At 45.6% G+C, this 24,580-nt stretch overlaps 1 protein-coding gene across 1 annotated transcript; it reads right to left on the reverse strand.

Moving 5' to 3' along the window:
- Positions 1 to 9,763: 9,763 nt before the first annotated feature.
- Positions 9,764 to 24,310, reverse strand: LOC130129960 (vesicle-trafficking protein SEC22c-like). Its single transcript, XM_056299666.1, has 9 exons — positions 24,082 to 24,310; positions 23,501 to 23,712; positions 23,070 to 23,233; positions 20,651 to 20,830; positions 17,530 to 17,648; positions 16,976 to 17,041; positions 14,433 to 14,700; positions 14,139 to 14,307; positions 9,764 to 10,640 (listed from the first exon to the last, which is right to left on the reverse strand). The coding sequence occupies exons 2-7, from the start codon at positions 23,680 to 23,682 to the stop codon at positions 14,500 to 14,502; spliced, it is 912 nt and encodes a 303-aa protein (XP_056155641.1). The 5' UTR covers positions 23,683 to 23,712; positions 24,082 to 24,310; the 3' UTR covers positions 9,764 to 10,640; positions 14,139 to 14,307; positions 14,433 to 14,499.
- Between the last annotated feature and the right edge of the window lie 270 nt (positions 24,311 to 24,580).

The following is a 24,580-nucleotide window of genomic DNA, read 5'->3' on the forward strand; positions in this document are numbered from 1 at the left end:
AATATGAGTGTCAGCAACTCCGGGGTGAGACCTTTACACTGAAAGAGAAGCTGAAGTCAGATCATGTAGATTGAACTCGGGCAGACTGGACAATTTTGCTAGATCCCTGAACACATCGGTAGGAAGAAGGTACAGGTCGGTAGCTAACCCTGCTATCGCTAGCTTCTCCACGTATCGCTCTTTGTGCCGTCCTACAAGGTGACTCACTTCACAGGACAACTCCACAACATTACTCTGACTATTGGTAGCCATCTTTTAAATTTAAACTATAATAGCTACTCATCCGTTGCAATATTTTGTTAGTTTTTGTTGTTCGCTTTTGAATACGTGTGTATATATATATACAGGTGAGAGTGAAAATATGTGAAAGGATAGTGTATACATATGAGAGGCCAGAATTAATTATGGCTTGTACAGCCCCTCATACCATTTCCAACTCGTTATATGCGGCAGCTTGGTCAGTGGCCTTATGTTTAAAACTATGATGCTCGAGGTACCCGTTTAGTGTTGGTTGTGCAGGTGCAGTGCTGTTCAGTAGATATCAATGGTGTAGTGTACCAGTCGAGAAAAACAACCCAGTCGCCAGAATAAAACGTTGGTATTCTATGTTTCTGCAAACCAGAGATACACTGAAATCTCGACGTTTCTGAATCAAAAATACGTTTCATATCAACGTTTCATTTTATAGCCAACGTTGGCCGAGCCTGTGGCCACGTCACGTGACTTTCAAGTTTCTGTCTGCGAAAAGAAAATGGCTGACGATCCTTTTAAGATAGTTTCGACATCAAAATGCGTCTTGATAAGATTTATTGTATTTTCATAAGCTTTGTTCAGTGAATGTATATGAAATTTAGTTTGTTAGTTATTCCGAAGATTCTTTCAGGTCTCGCCAGAAAATTGTTGGAATGCTACGTTTCCAACATTGAACACAACCCCAAAACGCGTTTCTACAATATTTTCGAAAATATCCTAAATAAATGAACATTGTATGCTTTGTTTTTGAAACAAACGGCATAAATGCAGTGTACTTCATGTTTCGGCTATAGTAAAAACTTGATATTGTAACGATCACGGATGAATAGGCTCGGTAGCCATTGGCTAACAGGTTGGATTCTTTAGTCGACTGGTTACCTTGTCACCCGCGGTGCAGGAGATACGGGTTCGCGTCCCGGCTGTGTCGGTTTTCGACGTGCCCCCTGAATTCGCTGCATTGGTGTCAGAAGTGGGATGGTACGACCGTGAGGCCATCGGAAGCGTGTGCGCCCAGAGGCGTGAGGGCATGGGGACGCGCTTCCCAAAGGAGGGGGGTAGTGTAACGTGCACGGATAAGTAGACACGTTAGCCCTTGGCTAACGGGTAGGACCCTTTAGTCGACTGGTTAACGTTGTCGTTTTCGGTGGGAGCCATGTGTTCGCGTCCCGGATGCGGTGTCCCGAGCTGCTCCCCTGAATTCGCTACAACATATTCTGGCCTGGCAGCCTGTCCAGGGTGTCTCCCCGCCTGCCGCCCAATGACTGCTGGGATAGGCTCCAGCCTCCCCGCGACCCTGAGAGCAGGATAAGCGGTTCAGATAATGGATGGATGGAAAAAGGGAAACTGTGATACCTGATTTCAGATGATTAGACCGTGTCCCAGTTGACCATGTGAGCAGAGATGTTATCCATCATGCTTCCACAGAATGTGGGAATGGTACGAAGTGCTAAATCAATTTATGGCCCATCAGTTTAGACAAAGTGGTGTCTTTGTGTTCCTGTGATTGCCAGAGCAGCAAATTGTAGACTCATCAACAGAATGAGCTCTGCTCCTGTATGAACATTAACTAGAAGTCTGCACCCAGTAGAGTGCAGATCGTATCTCCCCCTTTCCGGTGCTTGGACTCAGGCGACAAACCAGCTGAGGACTTGGCACTGAATTGTGGTATAAAACAGGTTTTTCAAAGGTTTTGAATCGCCACAATCACGAGAAGTCCTTGATCATACAGTCATAACTGTGCACAAAAATAAGTAGACTGACAGACCCAGTAGTAGCAGCGGACAGATACACACACACACACACGGACAGAAAAACCAGTGTTTTTCCTGCCATTAAGACTTTTGCGCAGTGCCCAATTCGACTGAACGGGAAATACGTAATAAAAAAAAAAGTTTTTAATATGCAACGCTCAAGCTAAAAAATCTGCCTCCTAAAAGCTTTTTGCCTGTCAGTCTGTGGATGCGCAGCCTGCTAGGTGGGCCCTCACATGAATGGGACCCAGTCTAATATGAACCTACACTTTCCAAAACGACAAGGTTTGCCATGTGACCATTTTGGTCTAACCCTGACCCTGTCTGTATTCTCATAATATAATAAAATTGGGTAAACTGTTTACTCTCGCGCATGCGCGACTCACATCTGTGGTCGACTCATATCAGGCAGCGACAAGAATATGCAACGCTTCCTGTTTTGACTGCAACCTAGAGGAAGTTATTCCTTTATAACTTTAAATTATATTTTTTTGGATTATCAAAATTCTTTTTTAAAGCTTTCGATCATGTCGCGACCCGATCAGAGTCAACCGTAGATGTGAGTCGCGCATATGCACGGTGAACTTAGATCAGGCGGCGAGTGAAAGCAGCGTTGGTCGAGCGAGATAGAGAGTGAATGAAGAGAGGGAGCGGCGATAGAGAGTGAAGAGAGGGAGCGGCGATAGCGAGAACGAACGTCTTTCAAAGGTTTTGAATCACCGGAAGAATGAGAGGTTCTTCATCATACAGTCGTAACTGCAAAAAAAACCCCAAAAAACGAATGTTTTAGACTGATCGATTCAGTAGTATGGGAGATTAGCTGTGGACAGACACACAAGCGCGCACACACACACACACACACACACACACACACACACACACATACACACACACACACACACACACACACACACACACACACACACACACACACACACACACACACACACACACACACATACACAGCATCCTCTTCAGGCTACCGTGTGGCGGGGACAGTAACAGGACTTTGAGGAAGCGAACGCTTCAGAGGGACCACGTGTGATGCAAAGCATATTTGCTGAGAGACGGAGAGGCCAGTCCCAAACAGCAGGGCCTGCTGCTATCTCCGCTAGAAAACACAGCTGATCCTTTGCAAATGAGGAATACATCTGATGTCGGAAGACTTTTGAATGTATTCTAATTGTACCAGCGCTTGATGGCACCATGGATTAATGCCATTACCAAGAGCTTTGATGGTACTGAGCATCAAGAGGACTGCTGGAATTGTGTCTGGGTTAGGACTCCACATACGCCTCCTGGAAGCCTGATAGGGACGAGAATGCTGATGGATGGATGGATGGATGGATGGATGGATGGATGGATGGATGGACGGACGGATGGATGGATGGTCGGTCTGTATACTTTATACCAGACTGTGCTGAAATCTGCCAACACCCAGCTGCAAAGTAAAAGTACAAACAGTGAAGGTGACTGGTGTGGAAAATCTTCCTGCACTCAGGAAATAAAATGAGGTCTAATTATTCTGTTTCATTTTCGAAATAAACAGAACCCTCCTTTTTTATTTACAATCAACCATAAAAACTGTTATATAACCACCCTTATTTGTACTTATCAAACACAAAATAACGGAGAGGTGAGGGAGAGGTGAATTCATGAATGAAAACTGATTCATTTCAATCCCCAAGACTACGGTTGAATTACTTTCCCAAAGCATTTGCTGCAGTGGAGCCATTTGTTTTCAGATGAACAGGATGTTTTTCACGGGGTTGCCATAATTGGGGCTCGCTCCCTGCAGCCCAGACTGCTTCTCATAGAGGCACAACAGCTCGGCTCACACTCACAGCATTCATGGTCTTTATTTGTGCCACCATTTTGATGATTGCCAATGTGTATTTGTTGTAGAACCCCCCCCCCACCCTTTTCTCCCCAATTGTATCTGGCCAATTACCCCACTCTTACGAGCCGTCCCGGTCGCTGCTCCGTCCCGGTCGCTGCTCCGCCCCCTCTGCTGATCTGGGGAGGGCTGCAGACGACCACATGCCTCCTCCCATACATGTGGAGTCGCCAGCTGCTTCTTTTCACCTGACTGTGAGGAGTTTCAACAGGGGGATCTAACGTGTGGGAGGATCATGCTATCCCCCCCCCCCAGTTCCCCCTCCCCCACAAACAGACGCCCCGACCGACCAGAGGAGGCGCTAGTGCAGCAACCAGGACACATCCCCACATCTGGCTTCCCACCCGCAGACACGGCCAGTTGTGTCTGTAGGGACAAAGCCGGAGGTAACACGGGGATTCGAACCAGCGATCGCCGTGTTGGTAGGCAGCGGAATAGACCGCCACGCCACCCGGACGCCCCCAAGAAAACTCTGAGTGATGCTGTGACATCGTCTTTAAGAGTTAAGAGAAAAATCAGGCTAAAGTTATGTTAATTTTAATCTCTGTCTCCCATAGCGTCATCCATCTTTCTCAAGGTTATCCTAACAGAGTAAGGTTGTCATGGAAACCGAGGACTATTGTTTAGTACATGTTAATACACCACAAACCATACCAATAACATATCATAGTAGACCGCTTCTCTTCAAATCCAAAAAGACATGCATGTTAGGGTTAATACTCCTGCCTGTGCCCCTGAGCAAGGCGATGGAAAGAAGAGCTGGAGTTGGTCCCCGGGTGCTGCAGTTTCCCACTGCTCCTCTACAATAGCATGGTTACATGCAGAAAACACACACATTGTAAGAATACAATGTCAAATAAAGTGGCTTCCATTCATTCATCACTATATTGCTACTACATCAGCTCCTTACACCACTCCTACACCCACAGTGGTGGACTCGGGCTGTTTGAGGGGTGAAAAACATAAAGGGCACCAACATGATAAAGGGTCTTCATCGTGTTTTATCTACCATACGGCCTCCCACGAGGGCAATTATGTGGTGGTTTTTTGAACATGAGGGCACCAGTGGGGCAATCCAGATTCACACCACACCAGACCTGCCGTGAAGGATTTCACCAAGTTTATTCGGGGCGTCATGTTAAAGAACAACTTCCACGTCTCAAGTCTTTGATTCCCGTCCTCTGTGTCCTTCGTGGTTCAGGTCTCCCTCTCATCGGTTCAGAGTCCCGGTAGCGACTCTTACCCCCGTGTTTTGGACTCTTCCTGCCCTGTCTCTGTTTTGGGAGTCTGTCTTTGACTCACTCCCGACCATCACGTCTGGTGTCCTACCCGCTGACCCGCCACTGCCGTCCCAGTTCACCGAACTTGTGGCTTTTCTCCCATTGCTGGCGAGGATGATGTTCTGATGCACCGCAGCAGTCCTGACCCCCCTCTCATCCACCCTCTCACCCCCGCTGGATAAAGGATGCCCTATCGAAAAGTAAACGATCCCTTCGTGGCTCTAATGTAAAATTCTCTAAAATTTGGCAACCCTTCTTTGAACATGTCAGGTCCCCTTCAGCTGAATGCTGCGCCCCCCCCCCCCCCGTACTGCACCAGCATCCTGCACCTCCTGCTGTCCCTATGCCGGCAGCACACAGCATGTCTACTATGGTGGTGTCTCCATCATGTCATGCATGTTGGGTGTATTTTATGCTAGAGTTTGTGTGCTTTTTGTGTTGAAACTTCCACAAATAAATCATATTTCTGAGTCCCGTGGTCACATCAGTCACCTTCACTCCTGATAACACCGTTTGATGCCCGTCCTTCCCCGGGCTGTAACATCTGGGTACAGCATGGTGGAGCTTTTTCCAGCGGTTAGGCAACTTGTGTATGATGTGTAGGGGCATAAATTACATTCTGCTTATCAAATGATGTAAACCTTCACTGATCTTGGTGAACGTGGTGTCGCTGAGATGGCGGTGTTTATACGCCGTCTTCCTTCCGCGGTGAAGATGTGGACCGACTGCCGTGTCTTCTTGGATCGTTGCGCACATTTCTGACGCCGGCTTGCTGTATTCTGTGATCTGTGTGATGCAGGTGGAGATGAACTCCACCCAGCCAGGTTGCAACAAGCAACGTGGATTCACTCCCGCTGCTAAAAGCTCTTTAACCAACGTGTTCTCCTGCTCTGTGAAGAATAATCTCACCGAGGCCGCGATGACGACTCGGCCCACGGTCTGTCCTGCAGCTCAACAGCTGACCTTCTGACTGCACTCCGGCAGGAGTCTTAAGACTTGGATGAGACACCTCACCGGCAGACACCCAGAGGCTGCCGCCGTCCTCTGAATAGTAAATGTAATAGTATTTCAACCTGGCTACCACCACCACCACCATGGGTGGAGGCAGTTGTAACGGACGAGAGAAAAGTTGTCCATTGGAAAAGCATGTCTGATGGTACACCTCAGCAGTTTCCCACTTAAAACCAGATTCGTTCCCGTGATCCATAGCACAGTACGATCCACTGACGAGGTGCTGTTGCTTGGCATCTCCAAACCTGCTGGTAGTGCTCACCTGACGGCTGCCTACTCCACTACCACGGCTGCTATGCCGGCTTTAAGATAGGCCTCAGCGACACCTGAAGGACAACCTGGCCTCAACTCAAAACATGGTGGTCCAAAGATCCTGAAGCCCGACCAGACTAGCCAGCCACCTGCTCCCTCAAAATAATGTAATGATGTCCCCCTTTCTGCTGATGTTCCCTTATTCTGGTTTATTGGTGTATCCCCCACCTGAGCCCTCACCCTAAACGATGCCTGCGGCCTCCCCCAGCCATACAAATGTGCCTCTGTTAAAGCTCCTCTTTCTTTCCCTCTGTAACCTAGTTTGTCTGTTTTGCCACGTGTATTTTAGTTGTCATTATATATAAGTACAATTATTCATAGTCACCATTATATATAAGTACAATTATTCATAGTTACCATTATAAATAGGTACAATTATTCATAGTCACCATTATATATAGGTACAATTATTCGTAGTCACCATTATATATAGGTACAATTATTCATAGTCACCATTATAAATAGGTACAATTATTCATAGTCACCATTATATATAGGTACAATTATTCATAGTCACCATTATATATAGGTACAATTATTCATAGTTATCATTATATATAGGTACAATTATTCATAGTTACCATTATATATAGGTATAATTATTCATAGTCACCATTATATATAGGTACAATTATTCATAGTCACCATTATATATAGGTACAATTATTCATAGTCACCATTATACACTGCTCAAAAAAATAAAGGGAACACCTAAAAACACAATATAGACCTCGATGAATGAAATATTTCAGCTGAAAATCTTTATTTATTACACAGAGGAATGTGTTTAGAGCAAAATAACCTAAGAATGATCAATGGAAATCAAAATCATTAGCCCATTAAGGTCTGGATTCAGAATCATACTCAAAATCAAAGTGGAAAATGAGAACATAGGCTGATCCAACTTCTGTGGAAATTCTTCAAGACGATTCAAAATGAGGCTCAGTAGTGTGTGTGGCCTCCACGTGCCTGTATGCACTCCCTACAACGTCTGGGCATGCTCCTGATGAGACGACTGATGGTCTCCTGAGGGATCTCCTCCCAGACTTGGATCAGGGCATCGGTCAACTCCTGGACAGTCTGTGGTGCGACATCGCGTTGGCGGATGGTACGAGACATGATGTCCCAGAGGTGCTGGATTGGATTCAGGTCTGGGGAATGTGCAGGCCAGTCCATAGCATCAATGCCCTCGACATACAGGAACTGCTGACACACTCTGGCCACATGAGGACGAGCATTGTCATGCATGAGCAGGAACCCAGGGCCCACTGCACCAGCATATGGTCTGACAATGGGTCTGAGGATCTCATCCCGGTACCTAATGGCAGTCATGGTACCTCTGGCTAGCATGTAGAGGTCTGTGCGGCCCTCCAAGGATATGCCTCCCCAGACCATCACTGACCCACCGCCAAACCGGTCATGCTGGAGGATGTTGCAGGCAGCAGAACGTTCTCCACAGCGTCTCCAGACTCTCTCACGTCTGTCACATGTGTTCAGTGTGAACCTGCTCTCATCTGTGAAGAGCACAGGGCGCCAATGGCGAATCTGCCAACCAAGATGTTCTCTGGCAAAGGTCAATCGGGCTGCACGGTGTTGGGCTGTGAGCACAGGCCCCAATTGTGGACGTCGGGCCCTCATACCATCCTCATGCATTCTGTTTCTCACTGTTTGAGCAGAAACCTGCACCTTAGTGGCCTGTTGAAGGTCGTTTTGTAGGGCTCCGGCAGTGCTCCTCCTGTTCCTCCTTGCACAAAGGACCAGATAGCGGTCCTGCTGCGGGGTTGTTGTCCTCCTGCGGCCCCCTCCACGTCTCCTGGTGTACTGGCTTGTCTCCTGGTACCTCCTCCATGCTCTGGACACTGTGCTGGGAGACACATCAAATCTTGCCACAGCACGCATTGATGTGCCATCCTGGATGAGCTGCACTACCTGAGCAACTTCTGTAGGTTGCAGATACAGCCTCATGCCACCTCTAGTGGTGAGGGCACTAGCAACATGAAAAACTAACCAAAGATCGGCCAGAAAAGATGAGGACAGGCAAATGGTCTGTGGCCACCACCTGCAAATCCATTCCTTTTATAGGGGTTGTCTTGCAAATTGTCTAATTTCCACCTGGTGGAAATTAGACAATTTACCAACAGGTGAAATTGATTCACAAATCAGTGTTGCTTCCTAACTGGACAGGTTGATATCTCAAAAGTGTGATTGACTTGGAGCTACATTGCATTGCTTATGTGTTCCCTTTATTTTTTTGAGCAGTGTATATAAGTACAATTATTCATAGTTACCAACATGGACTAAAACCCAGATGAGTTTGGTAAAGGTGTCAGATGATGAGCAGTGTACGGGAGCCCTCTAGTGGCAAGAGTGGATACTACAGTTTGAAGATTACGTGTACAGTAATGACGTGTTGATTAGGCTGCGTTGGAAAGTGTATTTTATTTGGTGATACGTGGATACAATTCATTGTTTTGTCTCATGTGTACAGTTAAAATAAACGTTAAAAACGGAACAAACTGAATCATTCTTGGGCCGAGCAGATACTCATAGGAGCATGTGTCAGCCACATGGCTCTTCTCTTTTGGTTTATTAGGAAAGCCTTACAGTTGGTGTAAATGTACACACATTACATTTAGTGTAATTCTGTGTAAAGCTGGAATGTTAAGTTTCCTCTGTGATCGTCTCGGTGTTGGTTGTGTGTATTTTTTCTTTTTTTGTCGTTATTTTGGGTCAAATGCCGCGTGCAGAACCTTTAAAGTCGGACTGTAAGCAGATTTAACTTTTCATGTCTAAAGAAACCTTCAACAAGGATAAAAAAAGATTTAGGATTTTTTTTGTGCGTAACTGATTATTAACATTGTTTTTAATACCTTTATCAAGATCTGTACAGGAGCGGTGTAGTCCTCATGAATATTCATGAGCTGACTTTTGACAAGTACAGGTAAGGGTGGGCGGGTTTCACACTTTGACTTTATCTGATTGGCTGTATGTAAAGGAGTGTCCGATGACATCATAGGTATCAGGCAAAAGATCAGCTGAGAGAAGATGACGTAGGAAAGAGTGTAGCACAAAACGCTTTAACGACTAACGTGATGAGTGACGTTACACAGTAATAGCGTCAATTTCAGTCCGACTAACAGTTATTTTACAACGATACAAAGCACAATGCTGATTATAAAATAAAACAATAAATAGAAGTTAAGAAAACAATGATTAAGGGCACACAAAAAGACACCAGCAAATCAAAAAAGACCCTTTATTAAACACACGTCAGTTTCACCGCTGCAGGATCACATGACGCCCCTTCATCATCAGTGTATTTGGCAGTCAGAGAAGGATGTTTGCCACGGCTCAGTAGTCTACACACAAGACAAAAAGCCACTAAATCAACCCGGACACTGACAAAATTTAACTACAAATGAGATCCTCCTTTTTGAATGGTTTTTTTTTATTTTTTTTTTTAGTCGACCAGTTTGTGAACCTGCTGAAGAAAATGACGAAGCGGGGCGTCTACCTTGACTTCCCGTTGCCCCTCTGACCCTGAATGGTTTGCAGAGGGTAACGTCAAACGCTGGTTGCCACAACACGCCAAACGGTTCAGTGCATTCTTACTGTACATGGAAAGTTTATGAAGGGCACACGATCATCCTTCATTTTGCAAAGAGTTGCAGAAATTGCATACAGTGTGAAACACAACCAAACACACTAGGATTACACACCCCTCTCCGTTATTTGGCTCCTCATCTTCAAGACAAATATGGCAGTTAAATCCATCATCAGCATCATTAATTCGGTCTGCTATATAATGACACACCTCCTGGACTCTACAGTGGCAATGGCAAATATCAAATACTTATGAAGTGTTAAAGGTACTGACTTGTTATTAAACGGACAATAAAATGACCGGTGAAAAGGTAACTGACCTTTATTGTTAAAAACGTAGCTTTGTCCTTCAGCCCGTTAGTACGCCATGGCGTGGAAGCTTGTCTGAATGTCCACATCATCAGCAGCGTTAATCGGGTCCCAAAGTCAGTAACAAGGAAGCTTGGCGAGGAACTTCCTTTAAAATCCGGTTAAAAACGACTGACGGGTTAACTTTGTCGAGCGCGGCGACTCTGGAAAAGATTTCCCATCATTCTGTTGATAACACACTGATGCGTCTCCACCGACCCACAATAACAGAAAACCAGTCAGTCTGCCCTCGATTATTGCCTTCAGCTCTCCATCACTTCTCAGTCTACCGTTCAAGACGAGTGTGAAGGTGTGAAAGTAAAAGCAGAGTGAGTTTGAACACGGTTATTTGCAGGGTGTCTACATTTTCAGTTTCTCTGCTGAAGAAGCTTAGCATTCCTTCCAACCAGCTGCTATATTGCATCATTATCTGTTCAAGATGACTAAAATTAACCCAACCTAGCTGTGTAGCAAGGAGCAGCGCCCGGGGACCAACTCCAGTTGGTCTCGCCATGCCTCGGTCAGGGGCACAGACGGGAGTACTGACCCTAACATGCGTGTCTTTCTGATGGTGGGGGAAACTGCAGCACCCGGAGAAAACCCACCGCAGACACGGGGAGAACATGCAAACTCCACACAGAGGACGACCTGGGGTGACCCCCTAAGGTTGGACAACCCCGGGGTTCGAACCCAGGACCTTCTTGCTGTGAGGCGACAGCGCAAACCACTGGGCCACCGTGTCGCCATGGTGAGAGGTGGAAACCAGTGGTGAGTCCGTATGTGGCAGGAGTGTCGGAAAAGCTGAGATGCGTATTTTCCAAACACCGCATCTCGGTTGCTTTCACACCCCAAAAGACGGTGCACCAGACTTGGTCCACTCCAAGGATCGGGTCCCCCGGCAGAAACAGAGCAATATAGTGTACGCTGTTAAGTGCCGGGAGGATTGCCGGGACTTCTACGTTGGGGAAACTAAACAGACGCTGGCCAACACAGGAGAGCTCACATGCCACGCCAGGACTCCACAGTCTACACCATCTACAGTCCACACCCATCTACAGTCTACACCCATCTACAGTCTACACCCATCTACAGTCTACACCATCTACAGTCTACACCATCTACAGTGTACACCATCTACAGTCTACACCCATCTACATTCTACACCATCTACAGTCTACACCATCTACATTCTACACCCATCTACAGTCTACACCATCTACAGGCCAGTGGCTACTCTTTCCAGGATGAGGATGTGCACATCCTTGATAGGGAGGAACGCTGAATGGGGAGTCAAAGAGGCCATCTATGTGAAGAGGGAATGACCAACCCTGAACCGGGGGGGTGGGGGTGGGATTAAGAGTACATCTGTCACCATCTTTCAATGCTGCTAACTCTAGTTAATGGTCATACCCATATTTGCATATGAAACTGGTCGTTGGTTTGGGTCGTTATGCAGCAGTATTGTTTATAAGGGGGGGGGGGCACCTGCAGTAAGTGGAGACTGAAGATGTGATGAAACGTGAGTGATGAAACGTTGCTGTCAGTAACCGTTGTGTCCGGATGAGCTGATTCAACTTCATTTGACACAGTGAGGGACGCTGCAGACTTTGTGCATTTGGACGTCTGACACAAAGGTCCCACCTTCCTTCCCCTTAATAACACGCCTTAACTCGCTTCATAGAATTTGACTAGTTAGACAAAAAGGACCAGCTTTACTCAACTGACATGCATCCAAAGCATCATTTCTTTGACATTCACCTCCTCTCTGCATTCATCATCTAGGATTTAAGATATTTGCCCAGCTGGACATCGAGTGCATCATTGAAATACATGAAATATTATGAACTTAATATTCACGTGTCTAACTACACACAGAACAAGTATGAGCGGTCAACAAATAAATTAAAAACATACATCCCATTATTCATAGTTAATAGCAGCGCTACTGATTTGAAGTAGGGTTTTCTAGAATTGCAAATACTCATAAAACCAGTTTCTAGTGAGCAAAACGGGAAGACCGAGAGAGTCTATGAAGAAAAATCAAAAAGCGGAAACTTTGCAATATCAATTTTAAATAACAGGTTAAAATCCCTTTAGCTGAATACCATGATGGACAACTGCAGTAGTAAAAAACACACAGAAAACATCTTGAACTGACAGTTGGTGCAGAGTCCATGTGATCTATATGTTCTATATGCTGATGTCCTCCAACAAAGCAACTCCAGTGCATTCATACAAAAACAGTCTTATTTTCCATGTCGAGCATCAACAGACTCACATCAAGATTTACTTTCATTTTCCTAAAAAGACTTATAATCAGGGCTGGGAGCTGTGCACAAAATCCAATAACACCATATTTTTGAACCAAATACCTCGATATCGATATTTTGATGATATTGTGGGAGATGACTATTGGTGCTCTCACAAAACATTTACACAATCGCCAGTAATGCCTAGATAATAACTATGTAATAACTACGTGGGCAAAGGCAAATAACATAACAGCTAGAAGAGTCTGTTATGTTCAGAAAATTACACCACTTTACTGTAACGCAGCCTTTAAAACCAGGAAAAGACAACACTATGTCATATCACGATATCCAAAATCCCAGACGATATCTAGTCTCATATCACCATATCCATATATAATATCGATATGTTGCCCGGCCCTACTTATAACTGCAATTGTTCACATTCTGTACCGATTTTCTTTCAAAAACAGTTCTGAAAATAGTTCCTGCTAAATGGACAAAGTCGGAGATTGTGTCTTAAATGACCACAGGAGCAGTTCTTTCCCCTCTCTGTATAGAATGTAATGTGTGCGAGGTTACTAAACAACAGAGCCCTTAGATTTAAAAAACTGCAGTAAGTAGTTGAGCACTTGCTGGTAAATCTGTATAATAAAACAATGCAGTTAAATATACTAAAGAAAACAATACTTGTGTTGTCACACACTTTGCATCAGACTTTGAGTCTGGAGTCTCGCCAGCCAGTAGGATAATGTCTGCCTTACTACGGTATTTACATTGGGAACATTTGCTGTTAATGAGAGCTGCGTTTAACCTTGCTGAATGAATACGTCAGTCATCTCGGGCAGTTTGGCCGGCGTGGTCATATTCAGATTGACTGGTAGGGCTTTTAACAAAGCACTGTATCCCCTACCATCTCCAGAGCTCTGTTCTGCAGCCCAGCCCGCCCTTTGACCCCTCTACAGAAACAGACAAGTTTCTGCCTTGACTGAATAATGGCGTGGTAATGAAAAGCAATGGGTTTCATCGTAGTACTGCCGAGAGATGCCCGACTATCTCAGATTATTTACCGATCAGGAAATGTGCATCAACCACATGGGCAACATTACATTTAACGCACGGGACGATCCCAGTAATGCTAATGCTAACGCTAACCCTAACCTCTAACCCAATGTAAACTCTTAAAACCTGAAAATGTATGCAGCGAAATAATACTGATCTAAAGGTAGGGGAAATACATCTTGCTTAATCAAAACTTAAGCATAACACGCTTGAAGAGGTACAACGTGATTATATTGTTTTTCTGCATAAATTAACTTGGCGAGAAACGGACCAGCGAGCTGTTTCGATTACATAAATCACTTTTTAGGTCATAAAGACGAAGTTATTCTTTCCAGGCCCGCCTGAAATCAGTCGAGACAGACATACCTCATACCTTGTCAGACCAACACTTCCTTCCAAAATAGAGATTACTTCCACTGTATCCTTCATTTTATCCTTTGCCATGAAAATGGGTCTTATTCATGAGAGTATAAGCAGAATTGCATTTTGGTCTGTCCTCTTGCAAAGTCTTAGAAACGGCGTACGTAAAGCGCAACCACTTCCTGTAAAAAAATATCGCTTTAGGTCAATAATGGCAAGCCGTTAACGTTTTAGCTTATAAATTTCCACTGGGCTTCTTCAAATGTCCTCATGTGGGCAAAGACGACTGCTTTCTGTCCTTCCTTACCTGCAGCAAACACCTGAGAGGCAGACGTGGGCGTGGTGCAACACACTAAACTGTCCCCCTCCGTTCCTCAGACCCCGCAGTCATTTATTCTGTCCTGGAGTTTGCGAGAGAGGATGAGGAGGGTGGAGAGGGAAGCGACGGAGATGTGGAAGAGCAACTGCCATGTGTTCCTCAGGCCAAACAGGTAGGCGTTGCATAAGACAATCAGGCTCAGCAACGTGAAGGACTTGAACCTCTTCAGGGATGAGTGGAGCAGGTACAGTTGGCACTGTTGGCACACACACACCACAGTCACATGGAAGACGGCCGTGTTAACACTGGCTGAATGGAAACAAATAGATGATAAAGATTTGATTTTTTTTTTTATGTGGATTTTTGCCAACTACCCCACTCTTCCGAGCCGTCCCGGTCACTGCTCCACCCCCTCTGCTGATCCGGGGAGGGCTGCAGACGGCCACATGCCTCCTCTGATACATGTGGAGTCGCCAGTCCGCTTTTTTTCACCTGACAGTGAGGACTTTCACCAGGGGGACATAGCGCATGGGAGGATCACGCTATTCCCCCCAGCTCCCCCTACCCCCCCCGAACAGGCACCTAGACTGACCAGAGGAAGAGCTAGTGCAGCGACCAGGACACATGCCCACATCCGGCTTCCCACCCACAGACACGGCCAATTGTGTCTGTAGGGACACCCGACCAAGCTGGAGGTAACATGGGGATTCGAACCGTCGACCCCCGTGTTGGTAGGCAACGGAATAGACCACCATATCACCCGGACGCCCCAAGCTTTGAATTTTAAAAGCCATTGATACTTAATATTCAAATTTAAACACCATTGAATCCATAGAATTGAAATATTTTATTTTTAAAACAATGTATCCTCATTTCCTTCATGTAGGGAGGTGGCGAGTATTGGGCCAGATGTCCTACTTGTCAAAAGGAATGTAAAGCGGTGCGGTGGCCTCTCGCTTCCTGGTGTAGTGATCGCCGTGGGTCCATCAGGACCTTAGCTTAAGGCCGCTCCTACACAAATGTGTCCGCAGCAGCACCTTCTCGTGGTACCTCCTGTTTTCACAGTCTGCTGTGGGGGCGACCGGGCTCCCGGCGGTATAACCGGGTGGGTCGGTTGGACTCGTTAGCCTTGGTTGGCAGCCAATCTAGGAGAAGGACAACGCTGATTTCAAACCCAGGTAGAGGAAGCTCGTTAGCCTGTCGGGCAGTTCATCTAGCAGAAGGACAACTCTGATTTAAACCCTCGCTGCATTGCGGGTATACCCGTCTACGGGAAAGGCTTCGGGAGGAAACCCTGAGGACAAATCTGCATCCGTCTCCATTGCCAGTCGTCTCGCTAGTCTCGCCACTGGTAGCAGGTGGTCTCGGACGAGAGAGTGGGGTTGATGATGTGCAACTCTTCCTCACTTTAATCACCGCGCAAGTCATCCGTCATCCATCACAGGATGACTAGATGGTCCTCGTCGCTGCGACGGGCGAATAACAATAACATCTTCGTTTACTGGTTTTGAATTCACCTCTCTCAAAGTCAAATGGGAAAGTTCTAAGTCTTGCAACTTTCAAAACTTGATTTTTTACAGTGTTCATAAGTCCGATCCAAGACTTCAAGCTTCAGATAGAAGAAACTATATTCAGTGTACTTAAATTTGAATGGTCAAAGGACAGGATAGGCAACTGAGCCAGAACGCACGGGAACTGACGTTCTGCCAATCAGAACACAGCATGTCCGTCATGTCAGTGAAAAACCAGGAAGGCGACCAGGGAGAATGACGGGCCTCTGGGATGTGGTTTGTGCTGTTTAAGTATAATCAAATATTAGGCTTGGGAATAAGATGCTGTCATTCGGCACGATACTGGGAGGCCACGATAATGAGATGATCAATGTAGATCAGCACGGTCCTTTATTCTGCCAAATTTATCAAAACTTAAAGAGATGCCAATGACACGTCAAGTTAGAAACCAAATCATTCATCAGTCATCATTTAAATTTCAATAACAAGTATTCAATGGCTTATTCACTCATTCATCCATCCATTATCCAAACCGCTTATCCTGCTCTCAGGGTCGCGGGGATGCTGGAGCCCATCCCAGCAGTCACTGGGCGGCAGGCAGGGAGACACCCTGGACAGGCCGCCAGGCCATCACAGGGCCCACACATACACACACACATTCACACCTAGGGACAATTTAGTACGGCCGATTCACCTGACCTGCATGTTTTTGGACTGTGGGAGGAAACCGGAGCACCCGGAGGAAACCCACACAGACACGGGGAGACCATGCAAACTCCACACAGAGGACGAGCTGGGACGACCCCTAAGGTTGGACTAGCCCGGGGGCTCGAACCCAGGACCTTCTTGCTGTGAGGCAGCTGCGCTAACCACTGTGCCGCAAATGGCTTATAAAATTCAAATCTTGGTCATTTGCTCCCATATACTTCTACACATTAAACAGAAGAACTTGAGGCCAGTCAGAAAGAAGGATTAGAAAGAAGTTCTGCTTTGGACATGAGAAGAACATTTACGCTGTACCTGAAACACGCAGCAGATAAATGCCAGTAGAAATGCCACAACACTCCACACTCCTTCATAGTCATCCTGGGTGGAAGAAAAGAAAGCGTCATTGCCTCCGTATTCAAGTCAAGGTGTCGTGAAATCTGAATTAATTAGTTGATCGTAAGAAAATGTCATGCATGGAATATCAAGCTCTGTTTTTGCCCGCGAGGCTTCCCAAGTGCCCCAGTATTTACAGCTATATGAACAGACACCCCATCACCATCTACTCCTCAACGGACCGTCCACTGCGGCAAGTTTAGCAAGGGCCATTAATAATTAACTTTCATTAATCATTTATTATTTATCCCTCACAAAAAGAACAATTTAATTCTAATCTCAAAAATACTGTGCGAGATGTGACAACAGAGATCCTGGTTTCAGAGACCGCCGCACGCCGTTTTAGCCGTTTCTTCAGTGGACACTGGACTCATGAAGCTTCTACACGCTGGACCGGTTTCACATTCGCACACTGATGCTGAAAAGAAGGTCTTTAAAGTGATGAAGATGGGGGCGAGGCAGGGGGCTCATACCTGGAATGTGTACTCTATGAGATGGACACCCCGGATGAGGTTTAATGACGCACACAAGATATTCAGGACCAGGGAGAGGATTCCTGGAGCCGTCACCGGTTCAAGTCTCACATTCTGACCTGTGCAAAAAAAACAAATTACCATATTACTCACTTGAAATAATAATAAAAACATTGTTTTGGACCCCCCCCTTTTTTTCTCCCCAATTGTATCCGGCCCACTACCCCACTCTTCCGAGTCATCCTGGTCGCTGCTCCACCCCCTCTGCCGATCCGGGGAGGACTGCAGACTACCATGTCTCCTCCGATAAATGTGGTGTCGCCAGCCACTTCTTTTCACCTGACAGGGAGGAGTTTCACCAGGGGGACGTAGCACATGGGAGGAGCACGCTATTCCCCCCAGTTCCCCCTCCCCCCCAAACAGGCGCACTGACCGACCTGAGGAGGTGCTAGTGCAGCGACCAGGACTCATACCCACACCCGGCTTCCCATCCGCAGACACGGTCAGTTGTGTCTGTAGGGACGCCCGACCAAGCCAGAGGTAACACGGGGATTCGAATTGGGATCCCCGTGTTGGTAGGCAACGGATAGACCGCTACGCTACCCGGACGCCTAATCACTTGAAATAATTAAACACACAGTTTTACAATATGATCACTTCCCTTATCTAGGATAGTTGAGTGTGAAAAAAACAATACACAGTAAAACATGAATCTTGCTATAAGAGGCTTGTGGTCTAGGATTTACCCCAGGTTAGTCTGGGACAGTGACTCTGACCAGGAGCCAGGCAGCCAGCAGACTCTGAAAACCAAACACATCCCCGTGATTCAATGGGATTTCCACGATTTGACTCAAGCAACTCCTGTGCTAACTTAAATCGTTTACCGCCATTATTTGTTGATCAAAACATCCTCGATAAGAGTACCATTCCAATCGGTCCTGCAAATTTGTATAAACACAGTCAAAACAATAACTTTCTTTTTGGAATATGCAGCATTACTACAACTACTGAATGAATGAAACCTCTATGAAACCTGTACTGCCCCTAGGGGGATTTTCATAATAATAATAATGATAATGATAACATTATTATCATCATTATTGTTGTTATTGTTATTATTGAAATGTTTGATAGCTAACCATAATAATTAATGTAAACTGAGGAATTGCTTTACTCTATAGAAAAGTCGTAAACTAAGTCATAAATTAAGACATGTAGACATTCATACAATAATTCATTATTCTGATTTGTTGTCTTTCCACGCCTTAGTATCAGAATTAAATTCTGATATTGCCATATTGTGATATATTTTAGTGACAACCTACTTCCTAAAATTTCTCACCAAATGAGGTCAGAAATATTGAGGGGAATATTTACATGACAGTAGTTTTGGTTTCATATTACGTGTCCTCAGCTGAACTCTTAAACATGGTATTTTTGCATATGTTGACAGATATAGTGTAAAATCCCCTTTGATTATCATGATTATATTTTCCATATCGCCCAGATTTAATCAATAATAACCCTTAATTCTATAAAGACTAGCAGTTAACAACAGCATTCTATGACACTCTGGTCCAAACACTGAAACAACACAATTAGACACACACATATATATGTATATATACTATATGTATATATATATATACAGTACAACTGCAACTGAGGTGCAAACTCTCTATCCATCCATCCATTAACCAAGCCGCTTATCCTACTTGGGGTCATGGGATCCCAGCAGTCATTGGGCGGCAGGCGGGGAGACACCCTGGACAGGTTGCCAGCCCATCACAGGGCTGACACACACACACACACACACACACACACACACACACACTTAGGGGCAATTTAGTACGGCCAATTCACCTGACCGACATGTCTTTGGACTGTCGGAGGAAACCGGACCACCCGGAGGAAACCCACACAGACACGGGAAGAACATGCAAACTCCACACAGAGGATGACCCGGGACGACCCCCAAGGTTGGACAACCCCGGGGTTCGAACCCCGGAGCTTCTTGCTGTGAGGCGACCGCGCTAACCACTGCACCACCGTGCTGCCTTTGGTGCAAACTAAAACAGCCCAATTATTCTAAGTTGCCAGCAAATCATTCAGATTAGCTAAAGGCCGACTCATCACATGAGGGATATGCTGCTCTGCAGTCGAAAGACCGACCTGTTAAATCCAGTTGATACCCATTATCCCAAATTGATTTAACCTGTTTAATCCAGATTTTGCACAGAAAAAGCAAGAGCCTTACTTTTCGATGTACTGTACTTAATGTTGTACACCATGAGGCAAAGTCGTCTCTCACTTTCCATTTTACAGACGACACACGAATACACAACATTATTCTTGCATGTTGCGTATTTATCGTCACCCGTTAGGAGAGGCTATGCGCCGTAGTTTGTAGTCAGAGAACAGTTAATTTCTTACTCTATATTTTACATATGAAATAACTCCCCTATTGCGTAACTAACCTGACAACCTCACTGGATGTTCCCAGTAGAGGCCTGCGAGGCTCAGACCTTGTTAGTAGTTTGGACCCATAAAAAGAATTGTTTATTTGACATCACAGGTGTCCTGCAAAGTCATCCGAGCGGACATAAAAAGAACCACATGAAATTTGTTTCACGAGAAATTAATTTACTTGAATATGTGACTTAGTCTGTGTTGGAGACTGGCTTCCCACACAGTACCATCATCAGGTTTTCCCCGACCCACGATGAAAATGGAGGCCGTAGTGGGTTTTTTTTTTTACAGTATCAGTTATCTTAAAGCGTTTAGACAGTGCCTTTCTCTTCTCAAGTTGTTCCCACTCCAGTACGCCTTTTTCTGTTGATTTAACTGTTGTGCACTTTATACAGTCAGCTACTGCATGCACAGTAATGCTTCAGTAACGTTCAGCAGCCAGCTATACAAGCCTGTTGTGTTGCTGATTTTTTTACCTCACGCTTTTTTTTTTTAATTTCAATTTTCAAACAACCCCTCGGAGACTCAAATTCAGTTCGTAACAGCTGACTTTTCTCCTTTTCGCTCTTTCCTTAATGAATCGAGCACTTTCTTTACACTGGGTTTTGATCACGGCTGCCACGATGCCCAGTCCCCCAACAGTCCGTCTTACCAGATCCAGGAGAGTCCTTCATATGTCCATTAGCTGCCCCGTTGGTAAGCTCTACCTCCTCCAAGGTCAGAACTTGTGGAGGGTTGAGTTTGAGGTCCTCCTGGACTTCAGCTAATGTGACCTCCAGAGCCGGGCCACCACTCTTGTTGTATTGCTGCTTCAGCTTCTGAATGGCGCCGTCTGTCGTTTACCAAAGAACAAAATATTTCAAGTCCCCCTCCACTCATGTTTTAAGAGATATAAAATGCTCTGCTCGACAGAATAAATTGTCTATTTGGATCCCCCCCCCCTTTTTCTCCCCAGTTGTACTTGGCCAACCATCCCACTCTTCCGAACCGTCCCGGTCACTGCTCCACCCCCTCTGCCGATCCGGGGAGGGCTGCAGACTACCACATGCCTCCTCCCATACATGTGGAGTCGCCAGCCACTTCTTTTCACCAGACAGTGAGGAGTTTCACCAGGGGGGTGTAGCGCGTGGGAGGATCACGCCATTCCCCTTAGTTTCCCCTCTCCCCTGAACAGGCGCCCCAACCGACCAGAGGAGGTGCTAGTGCAGCAACCAGGACACATACCCACATCCGGCTTCCCACCCGCAAACACGGCCAGTTGTGTCTGTAGAGATGCCTGACCAAGCCAGAGGCAACACGGGGATTCGAACCGGCGATCCCTATGTTGGTAGGCAACGGAATAGACCACTACACTTCCCAGATGCCCCTAATGTGGTTTTTTTTTCTGCAAAATAAGTTATCTTATTAAAATCCTGAAAATCACATCTACTCCTTTTCCCTCATTAAAAAAAAAAATCCAGAATCTATGAATATGCCAATATATGAATATGCACACCCCCAATTCAGATCTCCCACCTCATCCGCCGTGCATGTAGTGCATATACTTGCTCACCATCGACTCTGCTCATCAAACACTAACTTACGCTTGTTTTGTTTTTTGCTTGTGCACTACACAATGGCAAGTGGTAATATAGGAGTAATTCAGCTATTCGAACCCGAAACTGATTCCGAAGAAGAACAAAAAAAAATTGCTGTGGCTTGTTAGTGCCAGCGGGGAGCAGGAGGTGAGTTGGCGTGATTGTGGCACTTTTCTTCTCCCCACTGCAGCCACCAGTTCACTCTCTTGGGCCAGCATAGCAAGTGGAGCCTCACCACCACTGCCACACTGGACAGAGGTGCCACGTGTGGCATGGACAGCACATCGTGCCGGGCAGGGCTGCCGCTGGGTGACTGTCACCGTGAGGAAACGAAGTTGAGGAAGGGGTGCGCTGGGGAAAGACTGGGAAAGCCCTCCGTGCCGGCCAGATCTGTGGCCGGCTCTGTCTAGTCTTGGTGTCTGTATGTATGTGTCATAATAAATACATCTGTGACTGACAATATTTGCCTCCGTCCCTCTGTCCAAACCCCCTCATGGCAATAGACTTGCCACAGTCAAGTGGACATATAAGACTACATTATCAATCAACTAATAATGTGTTGCTAATGTTGGATAAACCTTGGTCCCGCTAGCCAGCTCTGACAATTTATCTGCCTTGTAAAGATAAACACTCCTGCCCTGTCAGGAAGAAACACTTTGAACGCCACAGAAAGTCTTTGGTGAAAGAGAAAGAAAAATAAATTTACCGGTTGACCAACACGTGGGCTCGTACTCGCTGTGTCCCCAGGATTAATGGATGGCACAGTGTCAGGCTTCAATATAAGTTTTGTGGCAAAACCCATCTGTTTTTGTGATGACATTTTCAAAACAACACTTGAAAATGGCTTCTGCAAATCTGCGTTTTCGCTGAAGTATGGCTGGGACGTTGTGATTTTTCCAAATAAACTGCACCCAGTTCTTTCGGATTCTTTGATAATAAATGAAGGCTCTCTGTTTCTCCTTTCATAAATTTGCAGCCGAAAACAAAACATATAGCTGGCAATATTACGATAAGTAGCTACACTGCTTCTCCTCTGGCTCGCGTTCCCAAAGCCGGTGCACATAATGATATGTAAATCACCACCCCATCCATTAACGGTATTGGTTCCTTATGTTTGTGACGTATGAAATCCTGCTCGTCTGAATCCGTTTTTTTTAGACTGTCCTTGGTACACTGCAGTTTAAAAGCAGATATGCTCAGCCACAGCACTGACTGCTTATTTTGCTCCTGATATGTCTTGTAACATTATCCTAACACCACATGTAGTACATGCTAACAAGATTAAAAACTAGATTTTCATCGGCGGGGGTCTTTAAAAGAAAGCAGTAGAAGGAGAATGTAGCAAATCAACCCGTTTAACATTTATGTAAGTCAGACACTTGCAAAGACAAAGCTGTGTGTGTCTTTCAATAATCTTTTTATTCTGAACAAAATCTATGCCACAGCAGAAATACACGGTGTAACGCCATCAGTGCCATTGCTCATCTTACTCACCAAATTCCAAAAATGGATAGGGCCTGGCTGCCAAGACAACCGCAGTGCTATTGAAACATGCCGTGAACTCCCAACGCAGATCCTCCAGGAAGCAGAAGGCCTTAGCAACAGGGAGGCTGCAATGGCACACAGCCATGTAGGATACACCCTCAGAAGAAACAAAGCTGAACGGGTAGGAGGAGAGAAGGTGTTTAGTAAATAAACAGATTGTCACAGCTTGACTAGGATGGACTTCTGTTCAGATCAGCATTCTCTCCATCCTTCACAGCATCTATCACCTTACACACTAAGGCACATAAAATTGACTAGATCTAAAAACAGTTGATACAGTTCCCAAAGTCCTTGTCAATAAAACCGTTTGTATTCCTAATACAGCTTCACGGAGCACGTGAACCTATCCATTTTGCTGGCTTTGTTTCTTGAATCCTTACTATATGTTGAGGTCATGGCCTTTGACAGTCCCTCTTTCGGGTAACAGGCCCAATGTCTTGCTGATGGTCCTGAGCTGCTGCTTCCTCTCCTGGAGCTCCCGGTTGTGCTCAAAGTCTGTGGAGGCTGACAGGGGGAGTCCATCCCTGACCCGAACCACAAAGGCAAACAGGATCAGAGACATGATCTAAGGAGTCGATGGAAAGCACACTGCCTACATGGAACAAGATCAAAGATAATAATTAACATCAATGAATAATACTCACAGATATTTTAAAATACAGTAGTTTTGAAGAATCAACTGTGTTGTTTTTTTTCCCCTCTTTTCTAGACCAGTGGTTATCAATCCGGTCCTCTGGTATCAGCACTACTGCTGGCTTTCTATTCTGTCAGATAGCTCATACGTTCACCTGTCGTTCAGGTTATTCCAGCTTCCATCTTCCAAACAATACTGATGGTAGCTGAGGACCAGATTGAGAACCACTGTTCAAAAGGAAGCTCGAGTCAGTGCCACCTGCGATCAGATACTCATCGGAGCTTAAAGTGAAACTCGAAGCAGCCAGGTTTGACTGATTTCACTCACCTCATAATTCTCCTATTCATATTGTCCAGCGGTTGGGTTACTAGATTAGCAAAAGTGTGTTAGCCCCAACATAGTGGTTTGAGTGAAACACAGACCGACCGCTACAACTTAGCTGCCGCCTACTGCACCTGCACGGCGTACACTCCTGGGGGTAATACTTTGGTAGAAATGTGTACGAAGAAAAACCTGGAATAACCTTTGTAACGTTCACGTAGACAAGTTACATGCGTATTTCCCCATAACACTAAGCTAAATGTCCCAGCGAGTTTCCGTACACGGGAACAACACTGCTTCCGGGAACGGGAAGACGGAAGGGTCAAAAATGTTTCGACGCCCGACCGCGAAAGGTTTTTCCCCCAATCGATTTCGGGAACGCCTGTCTCTGATTGGTTGAGATCTGGGAATAGCTGCCTCTGATTGGTTAAGAGTAGGGTTATGGTGGGTGAAAGGTTAGCCAATCAAAGCTTGCGTCAAACGGCCGTCGATCTAAAGTGGGTTG

This window comes from Lampris incognitus, chromosome 19 (assembly GCF_029633865.1).
Source record: "Lampris incognitus isolate fLamInc1 chromosome 19, fLamInc1.hap2, whole genome shotgun sequence".
Classification (NCBI taxonomy): domain Eukaryota; kingdom Metazoa; phylum Chordata; class Actinopteri; order Lampriformes; family Lampridae; genus Lampris; species Lampris incognitus.